At 41.5% G+C, this 18,140-nt stretch overlaps 6 protein-coding genes across 7 annotated transcripts; 4 read left to right on the top strand and 2 right to left on the bottom strand.

Annotated features, from left to right (window-relative positions):
- Nucleotides 1-754: 754 nt before the first annotated feature.
- On the top strand, nt 755-2,507 carry LOC121599769 (alpha/beta hydrolase domain-containing protein 17B-like). The gene is made up of 4 exons (XM_041927839.1): nt 755-1,210; nt 1,449-1,823; nt 1,901-2,247; nt 2,328-2,507. The coding sequence occupies exons 1-3, from the start codon at nt 933-935 to the stop codon at nt 2,115-2,117; spliced, it is 870 nt and encodes a 289-aa protein (XP_041783773.1). The 5' UTR covers nt 755-932; the 3' UTR covers nt 2,118-2,247; nt 2,328-2,507.
- On the top strand, nt 2,190-4,845 carry LOC121598691. The gene is made up of 2 exons (XM_041925904.1): nt 2,190-2,267; nt 2,408-4,845. The coding sequence occupies exons 1-2, from the start codon at nt 2,190-2,192 to the stop codon at nt 4,175-4,177; spliced, it is 1,848 nt and encodes a 615-aa protein (XP_041781838.1). The 3' UTR covers nt 4,178-4,845.
- A 2,287-nt stretch (nt 4,846-7,132) lies between these two features.
- Nucleotides 7,133-8,929, top strand: LOC121599881 (senecionine N-oxygenase-like). Its single transcript, XM_041927996.1, has 2 exons — nt 7,133-7,324; nt 7,413-8,929. Exons 1-2 carry the CDS (start codon nt 7,322-7,324, stop codon nt 8,742-8,744), a joined length of 1,335 nt encoding a protein of 444 aa, XP_041783930.1. The 5' UTR covers nt 7,133-7,321; the 3' UTR covers nt 8,745-8,929.
- LOC121599880 (senecionine N-oxygenase-like) lies at nt 8,867-10,792 on the bottom strand. The gene is made up of 3 exons (XM_041927995.1): nt 10,567-10,792; nt 10,083-10,478; nt 8,867-10,016 (listed from the first exon to the last, which is right to left on the bottom strand). The coding sequence occupies exons 1-3, from the start codon at nt 10,762-10,764 to the stop codon at nt 9,123-9,125; spliced, it is 1,488 nt and encodes a 495-aa protein (XP_041783929.1). The 5' UTR covers nt 10,765-10,792; the 3' UTR covers nt 8,867-9,122.
- An 845-nt stretch (nt 10,793-11,637) lies between these two features.
- On the top strand, nt 11,638-14,027 carry LOC121599794 (senecionine N-oxygenase-like). Of its 2 annotated transcripts, XM_041927865.1 has the most exons (3): nt 11,639-11,741; nt 11,816-12,831; nt 12,903-14,027. In XM_041927865.1, exons 2-3 carry the CDS (start codon nt 12,282-12,284, stop codon nt 13,604-13,606), a joined length of 1,254 nt encoding a protein of 417 aa, XP_041783799.1. In that variant the 5' UTR covers nt 11,639-11,741; nt 11,816-12,281; the 3' UTR covers nt 13,607-14,027. The 2 variants fall into 2 exon arrangements, with proteins under 2 accessions (XP_041783798.1, XP_041783799.1); XM_041927864.1 differs by having other exon boundaries at nt 11,638-12,831.
- A 597-nt stretch (nt 14,028-14,624) lies between these two features.
- LOC121599793 (senecionine N-oxygenase) lies at nt 14,625-18,140 on the bottom strand. Its single transcript, XM_041927863.1, has 3 exons — nt 17,949-18,140; nt 15,409-15,967; nt 14,625-15,341 (listed from the first exon to the last, which is right to left on the bottom strand). The coding sequence occupies exons 1-3, from the start codon at nt 17,961-17,963 to the stop codon at nt 14,638-14,640; spliced, it is 1,278 nt and encodes a 425-aa protein (XP_041783797.1). The 5' UTR covers nt 17,964-18,140; the 3' UTR covers nt 14,625-14,637.

The following is an 18,140-nucleotide window of genomic DNA, read 5'->3' as shown; positions in this document are numbered from 1 at the left end:
AGAGCCACCTCGTACCGATTTCATGCATTAAAAAGCTATGAGGTTTGCAACGGTTCCACAGCGTACGGCGTGCTTGTTAACAAGTGCCATAGTTCCGCAAAGTACTTCTTATCTCCTAATTTGCCACATAGTACGACATCGTAATGATTTTTTTGTTAGACAGTCCCAAATTAGCTTTAAAATACGAGCGAAATAACAAATAAGGAACAAATAAGACAAACCTGGTTTCTTACCTGTCAAATTCCATACATTTTACATATTCGATGTCATGCTCGATTGATGCCAGAGCGCCGCCTAATGAGGCCTCATTGAAACACTTTGTGTGTACTGTCCCAATCTGTCGGAGTTTAGAAAGGGTTTGTCGGTGGCTGTCATGTGTCAAAGACGACAAGGAAAAAAAATACATGAATAAAAAAACAAAAGAAGTTTTGATTGCTCGTCTGTATCATTTTCGCTTTACATCGGTCGATCGGTATTCAACTGTGTTGGGTGAAAAAAAAGAATAACAAAAACAATTAAAATTTCTTTCTATGTTCCACATTTGTAAACAGTTGTTCTGACGCGAGACATACATATCTTAAAGTACATCCGTTGTGTGGTTCTTTTCGTATTTAACAAGTGTGATCTGAGAAATAGTTCATGGGTCCATACCCTCTTCAATAATCTCCCCCACCATTCGTGTTGTTGTGAGTGAGAAAATTGGGCGAGACGCAACATTTGAAGAGAGTTAATTATCCTTCTCCTCCAGGCCTACGACTAACAATCCAAACATAATAAACACAAACGCCAAACTGGAACGGGATAGGAAAGCTACAGTTAACATAAGTTCCTCTACCTCAGCAAGAGTAGAGCGGGGCAGATCGGCAGTGTTGGAGGCGTCGACGAAGACGCAAGAAGCGGATATAAACGCTACGAGCGCCGACAAAAGAAAGATGAACGGGTTAAGTTTCAGTGAACTTTGTTGTTTGTTTTGCTGCCCTCCGTGTCCAGGACGCATTGCATCGAAGCTGGCCTTCTTACCGCCAGAAGCTAGCTACGATCTGAAACCGGAAGCGGATAATACTAACAGCAAGTTTACCCTGACGCTACATGATAAGGCCGACTGGCAGTATACCGATCGCGAAAAAGAATGCTTCGAAGTGTTTTACGCACGATCTGCTCGCGGGAACAGAATAGCATGTTTATTCGTCAAATGTAGCGCTAACGCACGGTACGTAACTGTTTTAAAATATCTTTTTGGATATGGTCAACGAAATGTGGTATAATAGCTATCGCCAAACAGAACATTAATGTTTCATTTCTGTAACATAACATTTCTCTCGATTGAGGATTATACAATTCAATTATAGAAAGTATCATGAACATGATTGCATCGTCACTGTTTAATTATTCCATTAATCTTTGCCATACTTCATTCCTGCGATTGAAACACTTTATCTTTATTTTAGATTTACACTGCTCTTTTCCCACGGTAATGCGGTAGATCTTGGGCAAATGACTACGTTTTTCATCGGATTAGGTCAACGGATTAATTGTAACATTTTTAGCTACGATTATTCCGGCTATGGTCAAAGCTCCGGAAAACCGACGGAGAAGAATCTTTACGCAGATATCGACGCAGCGTGGCACGCTCTACGAACACGGTATGGCATCAGTCCTGAAAATATAATTCTTTACGGACAAAGCATAGGCACGGTTCCCACGGTAGATTTGGCCAGTCGCTATGAGGTTGGTGCCGTCATTTTGCATTCCCCTTTGATGTCAGGTATGCGAGTAGCCTTTCCAGCTACAAAACGTACGTGGTTTTTCGATGCATTTCCCAGGTATGGTTTGCTGTAATGTACCCACAGTAAATGTTCACATACATTAATGAGCTTATTATGCATTTCCTTTCTTCTAGCATTGATAAAGTGCCGAAAGTAACATCACCCGTTCTGGTAATACATGGTACCGAAGATGAGGTGATCGATTTTTCCCACGGAATGACCATTTACGAAAAGTGTCCCCGAGCAGTGGAACCATTATGGGTGGAAGGGGCCGGCCACAATGACGTGGAAATGTACAGCCAATATTTGGAACGGCTAAAACAGTTTGTGTCCGTTGAACTGGTCAACTGACAAAAGCTGAACAAACGCACCAGCGCCAATAGCAGTGGAAAGCGAACCAAAGGAGATGGTGACGGCCGAAAGATGGCAGAAAACGATGACGATGATAATGAGGAAGACGAAGAAGAGGATTTAAATACGGGTATGTTGTTTCTTATGATTGTAAGTGTGGTTTTGTTAAATGTTTTATACCGATATTCGTTCTTCATTGACCCATAACAGATGATGAAATATTGAATGCATCAATTACATTAAGCTCAAACTCTACTAATGATGCATCCGCGATCGAAAAGCTTCTCTAGCATCAGGAGCCTGGCGGGGAGAGCGAATTTAATTTTGCTTCCTCCGCCCCGATAGCCCCTAGCGTTAGTCTACCAGTCACTCGTTCCGACGGAGATGGCAGAGATACGGTGGAGGATCAGCTGCCCCAAAAGCCGCCGACGCCGTCTGTTTCTGCTCACGATCAACAAAAGGCAAGCCAACCACAAAATGGTGATGCGAATGACCATGTAGTAGGAAATACGAAAGCGACCGTGCACATCAATGGTGTGGCGGTGGATCACTTTCATCAGAACTCCGATGTAGATGAGGATCGACGGTCTCTGTGTCAGAATAGTGATGTACATGGTTTCATTTCGTACTCATCCGAGAGCAGCATGATCGAGTTAAATCTAAAGTTCCGCAAGTGTGCTTGCAATGAAAACATTATCAACACCTCCAAAGAAAACCTGCAACAGATGCAACGAACCAGTCCAACAGGAGCGGCAGCACCAATTGATGGCTATGACGTTGTCAATGCTGCCATTGCTGGTGCGGAGAGCAGTGTGGTCGGGAAGGAAGGTAAAAGCAAAAGAATATTAGCATTAAACAAGGATAATTTGAATAGATTAGTGCGCAAACTGAACGACACTACGAATAGCTCATCCTCATCTTGTACAAAGTGTAGATTATCATTAGACGTCAAGAACATTTTAAACGGAATAGGTAACGTAACGGCAAAACACGCTACAGCTGACGCCGTTGGGAGTGACAGTGTCGGTCGGTCGCCTGGTGGAGAAGATTCTAACTCCCGCCGTGCTGCGCTTCCACTAACCATCGACGATTCTATGCTCGGACTGCGTGCAGATGACTCACTGCTAGGAAGCTCAGCTTCCCCGCTACCCTCTCCACTACCTTCGCCTAATTCGCCGTTACCAATTATCGGTCCGCTTGAGCGACGTCATAGCGAAACGGTCGAACGGCGATCAATTGGCATACAGCATGCATCGAAACAATATCGTAAAAAACCGCCATTATTGCGAACACATGGCCGTAGCATAGCACAAGCAGAGGAAATAATAATCATTTCCGATGAATTCAGACGACAATCGTTGCGCGATCAGCAAACCATACGGGTACAGAAGAGTCCGAAAACAATTTCCAAATCGATGGAAAGCATAGACAAGCGAAATTCTATGTCACTATCCCTTCGGCCGGTGGCAATAAGAAGTTTTCAACTGCCCAACACTGTACGTGGGATAGATCCGGCCGACGAGATGCTAACGATAGTGGTCAATGCCGCCGAGACTAGGGGCGCCAACGATACAAAAACAATCTCAAAATCAGTTGATGATATGGCACTCGGCGGAGGACAGGGAGTAGAGGACTCTGCTCAACCGAAAGCATCTGAACCTGCTGAAGATGACGTCGAGTTAATCTTCATTTCGGATGAGTTTGTCAAACGAAAATCAAAGTCAAGCTCGGATGTTATCATCGTGGAAAATGCTGCTGGTCGCAGGAGGGAAAGTAGCAGGCGTAAAAAACCCATCAAAACCTTGTCGGTTGCTGGCGTCGAAGGCAGAAACACGGAAAAGAAAAGACTTTCCTCCAACACGGCTCGGGCCTCTAGTACTGAAGGACGGATTGTGAAATCCGCAACCATACCGGTAGCCGCGTCTAAAGTGAAAAACGTCCGTCGCAAAACAACTATATCCAACTCGAATAGTTTCCTTACCTATGAGGAGCCTTTCTCTCCAGAGACGCTTGAAAGTAAAGACATTGGTCAACTTTTTGCAGATGCGTCGGCCGAGTAATCTTAGAGCAACATGAATGATTGTAATAGAGTACAGCCTGCAAATTTAGTGCAACAAACGAATCCTCACTAGTTATACTTCTTGAAGTTAGTATGCGTATGTTTGCAGATTACTGGTGAAGGATGTTGTTAAACATGTCTGTGAATCTTCCATTAATTATGTATCCTTTGTTATCGCACAAATTTAAATGGTAGAAAAAAGCAATTATAATGATTGTTATTTAATTGCGTTTAGCCAATCGAATAGACTATGCTCATTGTTTACAGTTTAGTATTACTTACACTTTCCTATAGTTTATCCCAATGCTTCCCGGAATAGAGCCTTTCCATTTGGTGTTCGTTTGTTGCAATGTTGTTTTGAAGCAAGTATAGACTAACTCCCTCAGGCAACGTTTCTAAAACGCTTTATTGATTTTACTGCAGTGCAATTTGTGGGTTCGTATGTATTGAGCACATTGTATCATTTATTACTCAGTTCACCCAATCGTATTCCAAAGGGACTGATGATATCGACTGATAAATGCATGTAAAAATACTAAGTATAAATCCTATATGAAGAGTAGTAAACAAATCCGATAAAACAAAACATTCGAAAAATATGTAAAAAAAAGTAAAACAGCAATAAGTGGAAAGTTCTCACAACGCCATCATCGTACAATAGTAGTATACTTCTTCTTGTTTGGCACAACAACCGCTGTCGGTCAAGGCCTGCTTGAACCCACTAGTGAAGTGAGCTTGGCTTTCAGTGACTTATTGTTACCATAGCAGGATAGTCAGTCCTACATACGGGGGCACGGTCTATTCGGGGCTTGAACCCATGACGGGCGTGTTGTTAAGTCGTACGAGTTGGCGACCGGCAATAGTAGTATACACAAAACGAAAAAAAATACCAAACACAAAACAATCACACACGCACATACGCAGCCTAAAAAACAACCTATAAATTAAAATGACTGTAGAAATTGGATCTGTGAGCACTTTAAATTAGTCTGACGCTCATATTCTTTTACAAGACCTTTTTTTTACAGATTTGATATGAATGTTAAGCACCGATAAAGCCGTCCTTCCATTTTTGAGTTCTATTTGACGTGCAGACATATTTGTTACTATGTCTGACACACGAATGCAGGTTAAGTTGTGCAACTATTACTGTTAGAACGTACAAGTAAAGTTAAAGTGGAGGAATTTAACATTTCCAAATCGCTAATAATCCTGATCGCTCAAGCACACGTACACTGCAAGTAGTCAAAAGTTCGAAACATAACGACAAAAGTATAATGATAACTTATTTCGGATTTTTTTAAATTTAAATGCATTATTTTACCAATCTTCTGTGTCTCGTGCAATGATATGCAAGTGTTAATTATAACACTAAAGCGTTACGTTTATAAAGCAAACAATTTCTCGGTAAACTGAAGCGGCGATACACACGTTATCTGTATCATCTTTTTGAGATAACCTATGCGTTTAACAGCTAAAATGAACCCAGTTTGCATGGTAACAGACGTATTACGAAATCTTCCATTCCCTCCGAATAACTTCCACTTCTAGCCAGTTCTACATCGAACCAGAACAAGAATTGGCCAGAAAATCAACAATGCATAAATTCGATAGGGATACATACGCAAATGAGGAAACATTTGCAATGAAAGTACTCCTCTACTCCATCAAAAACTTCTTAAAAATGAATATATAAGCATGTACACTACTGAGATTAAGTGGTTTATCTTCATACAACGTTTATGCCAATGGCGAGCCAGCCACCAAAGACTCATAAAGACACAAATAATAAGAAAAAATCTCCCCACGTTTCGTTTCTTCTGTAAACTATTCGGCTCTCGTGTGATAAGTGATGTAGATTTTGGATCGTTTGTAAGAAAACCTTGATACGATTGTATGTTGTGACTAAATAGCCGTGTTAGCTTGGAACAAACAAGCTAGTGTTTTTTTTTGTGGAGAATTTTTTATCAGTGTTTTAAAGACTTTATCTTATGAGCGAAACGTACCGCATACATGTATTTCAGGTGTTGTAAATTCTAGAGAGATGAAGGGTTACAGTTGTTGGAGAACAAATGAAGACAAACAGTGCATAGACTCATCATATTATCCTTATAAAATATATACATTTTCTTGTTCATGGTGTATTTCAGTTTTACAAATATCCATTAGCTAAAGTTGATGAAAAACAGCTCTAGATGACTGAGCAACAGAAGCTCAATACAGTAGGTAAATAAAGTAATTCAATGAGAAAGAATACGACACATGTTAACAGAAAACAAAACGAACATGCTTTCACCTCCACCGACAGGACGTTCAAATAATGAATCCAACTTTTGGACTAGCTCTGGTGGGCCATATGAATCAAAGAGAAGTTAAATCTTGGCGTAAAATGCGCGTAAATAATTCCCAAACATGATGTAGTGAAATTTTGGAAGTGAAACATACAGCATATATATAAATTTCACACAATTTCTCAAGGCACAACTATCCTCATGGTTTAATCCGACGAATGTACATTTTTCAATCCGGAGCGTGCACTCAATTGATTTTCTTGTAGTGAGAATCGATTGTTGAATAATAAGAACACACTGTTAACAACCTAAGACCAACGCATCCAGCATTCGTCCAACTTAGAAAGAATAATTATATTCTCCTGAACATTGCAATCTCGCGCACACAATATGGAATCACAGTGAAATCAAATTGTTATAATCAATGAAATGAGTAATGCTTTTTTTCATTTGCATAGCAGAGCAGATCAAATATCCGAACAGAGCGTATGAAAATTGCATCTATATATTTAAACCAATGTACCACACGTATTAAATGAGATCAGCATGAATGCATTAAACTTGTCTATTTCATCGGTATATTTTATAAAATATAACTTTTGGCTACATTTGGCCAATGCCATTACTTTGTCCCATAGTGAAAATCTAGAAAAGAGATTGTGTCCCCAAATCAGCTGTTTCGTCGTCTTGCTTGTCGCTGTGTCAAATCGAGCCAGTCTGCGCTCTTCCTTATGTTAGTGATAGTGATAACACTGTCTTAGCAAAGACCTGCACGCAATATACACCCATAATTAACGAGTGTCCGTTTGTTAAAACGAATCTCAAATATAGCTTTTTATTGTATTTTTATAAAAATGGTAAGTTCGTACTTGTGGTCAAATTTGTATGCGATAAGATTAATTATTTTCCTTTCCTGTCTATGTTATCTCACTGATACGATGTCAGAAAGGGCAGCCGAAACGCTACTGTGTGATAGGAGCTGGAAGTTCTGGTATATGTTCGGCTAAAACGATTCTGGATGCTGGTGGCAACGTAACGATATATGAACGAACGGATCAAATCGGTGGCACCTGGGTGTACACAGATGAAGTGGGCAACGATCGCTATGGTTTACCAGTCCATACCAGTATGTATGAAGGGCTGAAGACAAACCTTCCGAAAGAAATTATGGGTTTTCCAGGCTATGAGATGCCGGCACAGCCCGCCTCATACGTGCCCTGGCACGAGGTGTTACAATTCATTCGAGATTATTCCGCGCATTACGATGTTACCAGAAGGATCGCGTTTGAACATTTGGTCGAAGAGGTGAGACCTGCTTCGGATGAAACCGACGGATGGAGTGTCACCGTAAGACACCTGCCTAGTGGATTGAGAACAACTGAAAGGTTTGATTTCGTGCTGGTATGCAATGGACACTACCATACACCTGCCATTCCGACGTATCCCGGGGGCGAATGTTTCCTTGGCAAGCAACTACACAGTCATGACTATCGCAAATCAGACATTTTCAGAGATCAGCTCGTACTTGTGATCGGTGCTGGGCCAAGTGGAACAGATCTAACGATTGAAACAGCGAAGATGGCAAAAACCGTATACTTTAGCCACCACGTACCAGAAAAACTGAAGCAACTAACTTTTCCTCCCAACGTGCTACAAGTACCGGACGTGCTACGGATCTTGCCAGAATGTGTGGAATTCGTGGATGGATCTCAACATCCCGTATCGGTCATCTTCTACTGTACAGGCTACCGGTACAGTTTTCCCTTCCTGCATCCAGACTGTGGCGTGCAGGTGGACGATAATTGGGTGCGACCGCTCTACAAACACGTTTTAAACATAAATCATCCCACGATGGCTTTCATTGGGTTACCTTTTTACGTTTGTGCCACGCTCATGTTCGAACTGCAAGCAAGATTCTGTGTTACGTTTTACGGTGGCCGTCTGCCTATGCCGGACAGGGACGAAATGATGTCCGACCATGATCGTGAAATGAACGGCCGATGGGGTAAAGGGTTGAAAAAACGGCAGGCACATATGATGGGAGCAGAATATCAAGGGGAGTATTATCAATCCTTAGCACACCGAGCGCAAATCGAAACCATACCGAAGGTCATGACGGATATGCACATTGATAGTGGAAGGCGAAAGAAAGAAGATTTACAAAATTATCGAAATGATATTTACCGCATAGTGGATGAAAATACGTTTGTCAAGTATGATATTTCGGAAGTTGTATGTGCATCAAACGAGTTAACTATAGGGAGCCACAGTAGCTAACCGAGACTCAGCGACGCAACCATGGCGCAACCATCCGCGGTTCATATAATTTGCGCTTCATTAGGTGTGTAGTAGGTACACACATATATACAAATAGAGGTAAGAAATTTTGAAACGCACAATTCAGTTGTATATGCATTTATATTTTTGGATGTTTCTAATAAAACGTATACTTTTTGATAATATCTAGTAAAGCATTCGTAGTACATCAAGAACCATTTTCGCAATATTGACTCATACATGTTTAATTGTGTGTTGCTCAACGGAATAGTATATCGAAAATCAGTTTCTAAATACTTCGACTGAATGTAAATGGTCTGAAAGAACAGTACGACGGTCATCGCTCTGAACCATAAAATCTCGATCATCGTTGCGATTTTAGCTCATCGTTGTTGTGGGTGGTATTTGAACCTTAATAAAATGATCATCGTCAACAATACGATACTCAAAATTACGAAAATTAACATCCTTCTTTTTACTGTTGATGCAATCAGCGTGCATTTTCGCGAGCACGGGCTTCAGTGTTTCTATCTCGGCAATTCGCGCAATATCATCATAGTACCGTTGCTGAAAATCTCCAGATAACATGTGAGATAGCTTCCCACTTAAACCACGCTCATTTCGCTCCTGCTGATCTTTCTGCCACCACTCTAGCATTTGTTGCTTGCCCGGCAACTGTTTTTGGCCGGTAAAGAATTTCAGGCAAAATCTTGCTTGCAGATCCATCATAAGCATAAGACAGGCGTTGAAAGGCAGCCCGATAAAGGCCATAGTCGGTTGGTTGATGTTGATGCAGTGATAATACAAGGGACTGATGGTGTTGTCCTCTAACGACACGCCACAGTCCACGGAGAGAAACGGTGTCGAGTAGCGATATCCCGTGCAGTAGATAATGGTGTCAAAATCTTCCTGTGTGCCATCCACAAATTCTGCACCAGTTTGCGTTAGGCGCAACACTTCCGGCTTCTGTACAACTCGATCGCCGGTATGAACGGGATCATTACACCGATGACTCAGCACAACCTTATCGGCATGTAGAGCAATGGCCGGTGCTATATCCATTCCACTGTGTCCTCCACCAACAACAAGCACACGCTGATCACGATAGTTTTCTTCACGGCGATAATCTTTGCTGTGCAGCTGCTGGCCTCGGAATATGTTCTGTCCCGGGAAAGATGGAATTATTCGTGAACTGTAATGACCATTGCATACCAGTACGAAATCGAACTGATGCATGGTATATCGATTGGCGGCTACATCTTTCACCAATACCTGCAATGTGAGTTAAATTTAATATAGCTACATCAACTCGATCGCCTTTTTCCATATCGTACTTACGTCCCAGCGATCGGTACTGAAATTTCGGGTCACTCGAACCACTTCGCGTTCAAATTGAATTACCTTCTTCAATTGAAACTTGTCGACGTACCCTTCCAGTTGCTTTATCACATCGCTAATCGTCACGAATGTAGGCGCTTGTTCGTCGATGGGATAGTCCGGATATCCCATGCCCTGTTTGACGAGGTTTGTGCGAAGATTCGCATACATGCATGTAATATCCAAGCCGTTTGAATCTTTTCCAGTGTTGTCAGTGTAAGCCCACAAGCCTCCAATTTGCTTAGATTGTTCAAACACTGTCACCGTAGCATGGCTATCGAGTGCTAGCGCCTGTTTGGCGGTGCATAGACCGGAAGGTCCAGCTCCGATAATACAATAAGCAGCAGCAGCAGGTGCCTAAAATTGTTGTACGTTTTCAATGTTAGTGTTCAATGTTCAATGGTAGTAATTTTTCTTTGTGATTGTTGCCAATAAAATGCCTTACCATTCGAAGCGGGGAACGATTCAACAAGCGTGCGTAACGGACCGTATCTGAGATGATACTGGCATACAGTTTCACGGCATGATAAGAGAACCCTATTCGATGCATTTTCATTGTATTCTTTCCACGTTTAAAGAACAGTACATAAAAAATATTGTTTTTTACCCATTTTATCATTTCTACATGGCGTAAAGTGAACATGCCGGTCTATGCAGATTTTCGAGACTTTATTCAGTACCACGCAGCAGGATAGTCAGTTCTCGCTACGGAGGGACGGTCCGAATGAGGCTTGAACCAATGACGAGCAGTGGGACCGCACGTGTGATAATCTTATCACTTGCCAAGTGCAACTAAACAAATATGTTTGGAGGCATCATACAAAAAAAAAGATTAAATTTTTGGCATGCGGACGACACATCACAGTGCATGCCAATTATTAACGCATTTTGGGATTATCTATAAATTACGACACGCAAAAATGTACCACTCCGTACTGTAACAAAATGTAGTGCTGGAACAATCCACCTTATATTATGTAGGAAACGGTTTTGTTTAAACAATGCTACAATAATTATGCGAAAAGTAGAGTTTTTAATGTAATATACGGTGGGACATCGTTTATCCGGGTACCTTTTATTCGGCTGTAGGTATAGCCGTGTTGTTTAGAAATGACAGTTCAATACAGAGAGGACATTGCGTGCTGAGGAGAATATTTAAAAAAGAATCGTTATCATAGTTTTATTTTATTTTATTTTTTTCTTCATTTACATCGTAAAAGTGTTTCAAATTTTATGGATGGCTCGCGCTGGGGATTGGCCCTAACGGCTAATCAGTTGAGCTGTTTCGCTGGTCTAGCGGTAAACAGGCTTGATCTGATACGATCAGACGACAATAAGTTACGAATATAATCAGCAGCAAACAGTATCTTCTTCTTCTTCTTTCAGCTCAACTACCGTTGTCGGCCAAAGCCTGCCTGTACCACTTATAGGCTTGGCTTTTAGTGACTTATTGATTTCTCCCCATAGCAGGATAGTCAGTCCTACGTATGGCGGCACGTGCCATTCGGGGCTTGATCCCATGACGGGCATGTTGTTAAGTCGTACAAGTTGTCGACTGTAACATGAGACCGGCTTAAACAGTAAAACCACCGTTCTAATTGCAGTATTCCTGTTATAATTGTAATTATAAAATATATTAGTTCAAATTAATTCATTTATTTTGAAAGAAAAAGTTACTCCTGCATTTGGTACAGGGGTTTTCTTTTCTTTTTTTTTACTGTAGCAGTAGCAGGAACAAGATATGTTCTTTATATGTTTTTACCGGAGTAAAAAAAATTTTAATTATTCTGATGCGGTCATTAGCCTATTGGCCTTACCCTTTGCACGACACCCCACCCGTGATGTTATGCTTTGCCCGACTTAGTGAGAGACAACAGCTAGCTTGGCGGTATCAACGGACGACGCCGTCTCCCGTTATTATCTGATCGTGTTGAGGCTGACGCCTGCATCCACCGATGATGTATTGCATACGACCGTGAGAGAACGCTTGCCCGTGGGCAGTAGGGCGCGATTGAATGATGCGTTATAAATGTGTTGAACAAGCTGAACGCAGTCCCAGTCATCTGTAGCGTTGTCGTGTTGCGTGCGTTAAGTGATAGAATTCTGGGTGTACGTTTGAATTTAGTGTCGCAGTCCATTGCCAGTAATAAACAAGTGAACATGAGCTACTGCATCATAGGCGCCGGCATGGCAGGATTGGCTACGGCACGACGAGTGCTCGAGATTGGAGCACAGGTTACAATTTTTGAGCGAATGGATCAGCTTGGTGGAACATGGATCTACACCGATGAGGTTGGTGTCGATCGTTATGGGCTTCCTGTGCATACCAGTATGTACCGCGGATTGCGTACGAACCTGCCCAAAGAGGTAATGGGGTATCCGGATTTCCCAATACCGGCACAACGCGATTCGTACATTGTTTCGGATGATATTTTGTCATTTTTACGCCTGTATGCCGATCGGTATCAAATCAAAGACTGTATTAAGTTCGAGCATCATGTCGTGCAAGTCCATCCCACGGACGGTGAACGTTGGATTGTTGAAGTAGAGAATCTAGCAGATCATCAAAAGGAACAGCACGTTTTTGATTACCTGTTTATCTGTAACGGTCATTATCACACTCCGAACGTACCGACAGTGAACGGAAGCGAAATTTTCCAAGGACAGCAACTGCACAGCCACGACTATCGTTGTACTGAACATTACAAAGGTAAAACAGTTTCCATCTAATGCTCATTCTTTGTGCGCATTCTAAACACAGCGTTTTCTATCACATTATAGACAAAGCGGTGCTCGTTATAGGCGCAGGTCCTTCCGGTATGGATATAGCACTAGAACTGGCAAAAACAGCGCGCCGTGTAACGATCAGTCACCACATGGAGCGACTGACCTTCCCTTTCCCTTCCAACTTGTCCCAACAGTCAGACGTATCCATGCTTACGGAAACCGGAGCAAAGTTCACGAACGGAAGTGAGGAGTCATTCGACGTAGTTCTATACTGCACAGGTTTTCGATATAACTTTCCCTTCCTTGGTGCGGATTGTGGCATCGAAGTGCAAGAAAACCACGTGCAACCGCTGTACAAACATTGCATCAACATTAACCATCCAACGATGGCGTTCATCGGACTACCGTTCTACGTGTGTGCGGCACAAATGATGGATCTTCAGGTTCGATTTTGTCTGGCATACTTGACGGGTAGACAGCATCTACCACCAGCGCACGAGATGCTGGACGATGCAGCGCAAGAATTTGAGGATCGTTTACAGCGCGGATATAAAAAAAGACACGCACACATGATGGGACCGGAGCAGGGCCGGTATTATGACGATCTTGCAAAGACAGCCCAAATTGAAACCATTCCCCTGGTTATGACCAAACTGCACAACGAAAGCAGTCAACGGTTTGTAGACGATTTAATACATTTCCGTGAGGACGTATTTAGGATCGTAGATGATGAGTATTTCGAATATGTAAAGGAATAATTGCTCAACAGGTCGATGCATTTTATCTTGTGTCAAGCAGGAACAGGCTAACAAATAAAACGATAGATAGTTTTCTATAACGCAGAGCAAATCGCAACCCGTTTGCTCTTAAATCATTGGCGTTCATTTGCGCATGTGAAGCCGGAAGTTTACTCACAGTCACGCTATTTGGTTTCAATTTCTGCCCGTTACGTTGAAATCAATAACAAAAGACAGAAACACTTTTGTTTACGTAAATTTTATACAAGCGTTTATATATATGAAAAAAACAAACACACAAAAATTTTCTCCGCCTTGCTTAATCACGAGCGAAAACTGATTAAAAACTAGTTGACGCAGGGAAGAAGAGCGAGCAAACAAAGCAAAATTATTAACGTCAAATAGTTTATAAATACGAATATAAAATATCCATTTGTATAAACGTAAATATAAATATAAATATAAATATGATACGTAAATTAACGTTAAAAAGAATAACAACAGGCAAATAAACTTATGTGTTTACGTAAATTCTCTTCTAGTGTTTGTATGAAAATTAAAAAAATAAAACATTTTCTCCGCCTTGCTTTATCACGAGCGAAACCTGATTAAAATCAAATTGACGCAGGGGAGTATAGTGAGCAAATACAGCAGTAAACAATGCATTCACATATAACTAACCGCGTTCGTTGCAAGTAGTAGAATTTCCTAGATTTTACATCTGCCTATGATTTGTCTTGATTAAACGACACAAAGGAAATAATAAATTTTCGATAAGCTTGTAGAAGTTTAATTTAAGTTTGTTGTCTCTATATCTAGCTCTATTATATTTTATTTGCCATGTTTGTGTTTCGGAACGGTAGAGTAAACAACTGTTGAATTTAGAGCTAACATAATGCTATATTTGGTTCGTGTTTTTCTATTTCGTCCACTCTACCTAAGATGTACTGATTGTTGCTGGTATCTTATTTTATAATAAATCACATTATCTCTAATATTGTGTTTTCATCAATAGGTTGTCCTAGTTTACCTTTTTTTACCCACCAGCCACTTTAGTTAACCTTCACAAACGTTTCATCGTCTACTAACCGAAATTTATCGTTTCGGAAATTCACCAAATCTTCCGAGTAACGCATCGCACTGATCTTATGGAGCTTCTTGATCACTGGCTTGATCGGGTCGATTTCAGCAGTCTGTGCTAGATCATCGTAGTAACGATCCTCTACCGGGCCCATCATATGTGCTTGCCGTTTCTTCAAACCGCGCTTCCAACGTTCTTCCATCTCAGCAGCTGTATCGGCACTCATCTCCTCCTGGGTGGGCAGAGTTTTGGCACCGCTGAAAAATTTAAGACAAAACCGTGCCTGCAAGTCCATCATCTGCGCCGCGCACACGTAGAATGGAAGTCCAATGAATGCCATCGTAGGATAGCGGATGTTAATGCAGTGCTTGTACAGCGGCTGCACGTAGTTTTCCTCAACCGTTATGCCACAATCGACGCTTAAGAATGGGAAGGTGTACTTGTAACCGGTGCTGTAGCAGATGACACTAAAGTCTTCACTTGTACCGTCAGCATATTCAACGCCGGTTTCGGTAAGCCGTGTTACGTCCGGTTTCAATGTCACATTGCTCGGAAACACCGTTTGGGGCTTATCCTTCAAATGGTGGCTCAAAGTAACACGGATCGCTTTCTTAGAGATCTCGTATGCCATATCCATTCCTGACGGGCCCGCTCCGATAACGAGAACTGTTTCACCTGTAATATAGAGAGATGGATTTTGAATGAACTATTTTGAGCCTTTGTACACGTTTCTCTGTTATACCTTCAAACGGTTCGTTGCTGCGATAATCGTGACTGTGCATCTGTTTGCCCCGGAATACGCTCATGCCGGGATACTTTGGTAAATTAGGCGCATGGTAGTGTCCATTACACACGAGCACGTAATCGAACGTAAGCGTCAGCAGCTGATCGTTCGGACAGTCGCGTACAATCACTTCCCATCCTTTCTCATCAATCGTCGGCTTCACCCGTACTACGTAGTGGCTGAAGCGAATGTGCTCCAAAATTCCATACGCTTCGGCAAATTGCTGAAAGAAGGTTAACATATCCTCCGCCGGGATGTAAGAACTTTCTTGTTCCGGTATGGGAAAGTCCGGATAGCCCATGATCTCCTTCGGTAGATTAGTTTTCAATCCTTTGTACATACTCGAGTGCACGTCGATACCATATTCGTTTTTGCCCGTTGCCTCATTAAACACCCATGTTCCGCCGAGCTGTTTACCCATCTCAAACACGGTAACAATTCCACCTGCTTGCAATGCATGCCGCGCAGCACAAAGCCCAGCGGTGCCCGCTCCGATCACGCAAAAGGTTCGTTTGGTCTGGGTAAGATGAAATAACAAAAAAAAAAAGATAATGTAATTAAATTTAACTGAAAATACAATAGGTTGACAGGTTTATTGGTTACTGATAACCAGTGTTTCGAAAGTAGATTAAACCAGTAAACTTTTTTTTAATGTCGCTAATAATTTATCAAACAATAAGAGGAAGAAATGGGAAAGGATAGAGGCGTTTGCCCCCGATTCAAGAAGTCCATGTAATTGCGGTGTTTGCTGTATTGTATTTGAACGACATCTGTGGAAGCTTAACCTACAAGTTATTGTTCCGTATTCTTCGCTTTTCAAGGTCCAGTGCACGATCAATGCGCAGGTCAGAGTGCTTCAGCTATTAGCCTACATGACGTGTGCTCTCATTGTGCGGTGGGTGCCCGTGCGGATGCGTGCAGCTCACTTCCTTAATCATTCGCTTAGTAGCACATAACACTGAAGCTGATAAGTGAAAGCCATGCGATGAATTCCTCACTCGATGCGAAGATTCGAGCAACAGGGGCCTGTACTGCACAAAGTACAGTAACGTGCTAGCGTAGAATCGTCATGAATGGATAGTAACAGTACCATCGCGCATGCTCCAGTAAAAGGGCAATGTTCACCAAAAAAATATTAACCGATCCTTCATTAAACACTGCGTCTTAGGTTATCGGTTCCGGACTAACAATCCAGCGGCACGAGCATTGCCTCTGTTGCTATGTTTCAGGTAGCATAACCGGATTTGCTGATAAGCAGCTGTTAGTGCTGTGGAAATCGGTACCATCTTTCCGAAACCCCATTCAGGCAAGACTTGAATGGTTCGGCCACATGCAAGGCAGAATCATCGGGGATGTTTAAAGAAATGCATGTGCAACGCTAAAAGAAAAAATACGAAATTTATCGAACAGACACAACAGTTACGATAACAACACCTTTCGTTATCTATTACAAAGGAAATCCTAAACTTGATCCTTTGCTAATGAATTTCGTACTGAAAAGGGAATTCAAACGCTTAAGTCGTTCCACCGCGAAGGCTCTCGAAAATCGAAGAATAGATAACAAATGTGTCATCGTACTGTGTTTCTGTGCAAAACTGTGTTCTTACAGGTTGGCTGACGCCAATTGTATTAACAACGGATTTGTTAACTAGACGATATCATGATACCATGTCAAATATAAGTTTACATAATTGGCAACGTACGTCAGTCGCTAAGACACGTCACACATAGCGTCAAACATACAAAAATATTACCATACTATACTAAAATAATGAAATAAAAAATTTAGCAGCAAAAAACGTTACACAATTTTAAATAAAATAATTGAAAGATGACTACCTACTCACTCGACAACTGTTATCAATTACGTGTAATTGTAAAAACAGTGTTATGTTAAGTATGCCCTATTTACAGAGTAAACTATCAATAGACATAGTTTTTGTTAATACAGTAGTTTTGAACGCTCTCAAAACGACATTCAAACATAAGCATTACTATTGAGTACCAAAAGCCAACTAATGGTAAATCATGCATACTAAAATGCATTCATTGGTAAAGTTTAACGGTCGTGTACATGAAATTCAACAATAGTAATCAGACCAGGGAAATAAAGTGAAACAAATCATCTCTGTTGCCTCTTGCCGTTTAGATTTCCAGCTGTTTATATTCACTACCGCCAAATACCGCTTGATAACAGTTCATGAAACACGTGCAGTAAAGTAGTGCAGAACACTATCGACGATCAAGTAATTTGACGATGTGAATTGTTTAACACGAAGGTACGTTCCACTCCTCATACCATACTAATCAAAGTTTGCCACATCCTCTAACCGTCGAATGATGAAATCCGACTTTCAATCGATTATGTAGCCGATGACGAAATTGATTGCACTCCTTTTAACGATCGAGGTCAGACCGAAGAGACGTTTTCATCTCCCACCTCTACCATTATTATTACTGATTGTCCATATGCCACATCACACCATTCACCAACTCACCTTTTCCATCACCATAGTTATACCAATCTATGAAAATTCGCTTAATTATCACAATATGTTTCGCAAATAACAACTGTTTCACACCAAGACTTCAACTGTGATGCACTTTTGAGCACCGCGATCGAAAAATATCAGATCGTTCTTTACCGTTCCACCACCGCTGCTATACTGCCGTCCTTACACAGAGCCTTA

The sequence above is a fragment of the Anopheles merus genome, chromosome 3L (assembly GCF_017562075.2).
Source record: "Anopheles merus strain MAF chromosome 3L, AmerM5.1, whole genome shotgun sequence".
Classification (NCBI taxonomy): domain Eukaryota; kingdom Metazoa; phylum Arthropoda; class Insecta; order Diptera; family Culicidae; genus Anopheles; species Anopheles merus.
Note: the sequence above shows the minus strand (reverse complement) of the source record. Positions and strands in the feature narration are given on the sequence as shown.

Coding starts and splice junctions, on each gene's coding strand:
- LOC121599793 (XM_041927863.1), bottom strand. Junction 15,342..15,408: donor CAGCAACGAACCGTTTGAAG/GTATAACAGAGA, acceptor TCTATATTACAG/GTGAAACAGTTCTCGTTATC.
- LOC121598691 (XM_041925904.1), top strand. CDS start 2,190: ATGGCAGAAAACGATGACGATGATAATGAGGAAGACGAAGAAGAGGAT. Junction 2,268..2,407: donor GTATGTTGTTTCTTATGATT/GTAAGTGTGGTT, acceptor AAGCTTCTCTAG/CATCAGGAGCCTGGCGGGGA.
- LOC121599769 (XM_041927839.1), top strand. CDS start 933: ATGAACGGGTTAAGTTTCAGTGAACTTTGTTGTTTGTTTTGCTGCCCT. Junction 1,211..1,448: donor AAATGTAGCGCTAACGCACG/GTACGTAACTGT, acceptor TCTTTATTTTAG/ATTTACACTGCTCTTTTCCC. Junction 1,824..1,900: donor TTTTTCGATGCATTTCCCAG/GTATGGTTTGCT, acceptor CCTTTCTTCTAG/CATTGATAAAGTGCCGAAAG.
- LOC121599794 (XM_041927864.1), top strand. CDS start 12,282: ATGAGCTACTGCATCATAGGCGCCGGCATGGCAGGATTGGCTACGGCA. Junction 12,832..12,902: donor TTGTACTGAACATTACAAAG/GTAAAACAGTTT, acceptor ATCACATTATAG/ACAAAGCGGTGCTCGTTATA.
- LOC121599880 (XM_041927995.1), bottom strand. CDS start 10,764: ATGTTCACTTTACGCCATGTAGAAATGATAAAATGGGTAAAAAACAAT. Junction 10,479..10,566: donor ATCGTTCCCCGCTTCGAATG/GTAAGGCATTTT, acceptor CAACAATTTTAG/GCACCTGCTGCTGCTGCTTA. Junction 10,017..10,082: donor TCAGTACCGATCGCTGGGAC/GTAAGTACGATA, acceptor CTCACATTGCAG/GTATTGGTGAAAGATGTAGC.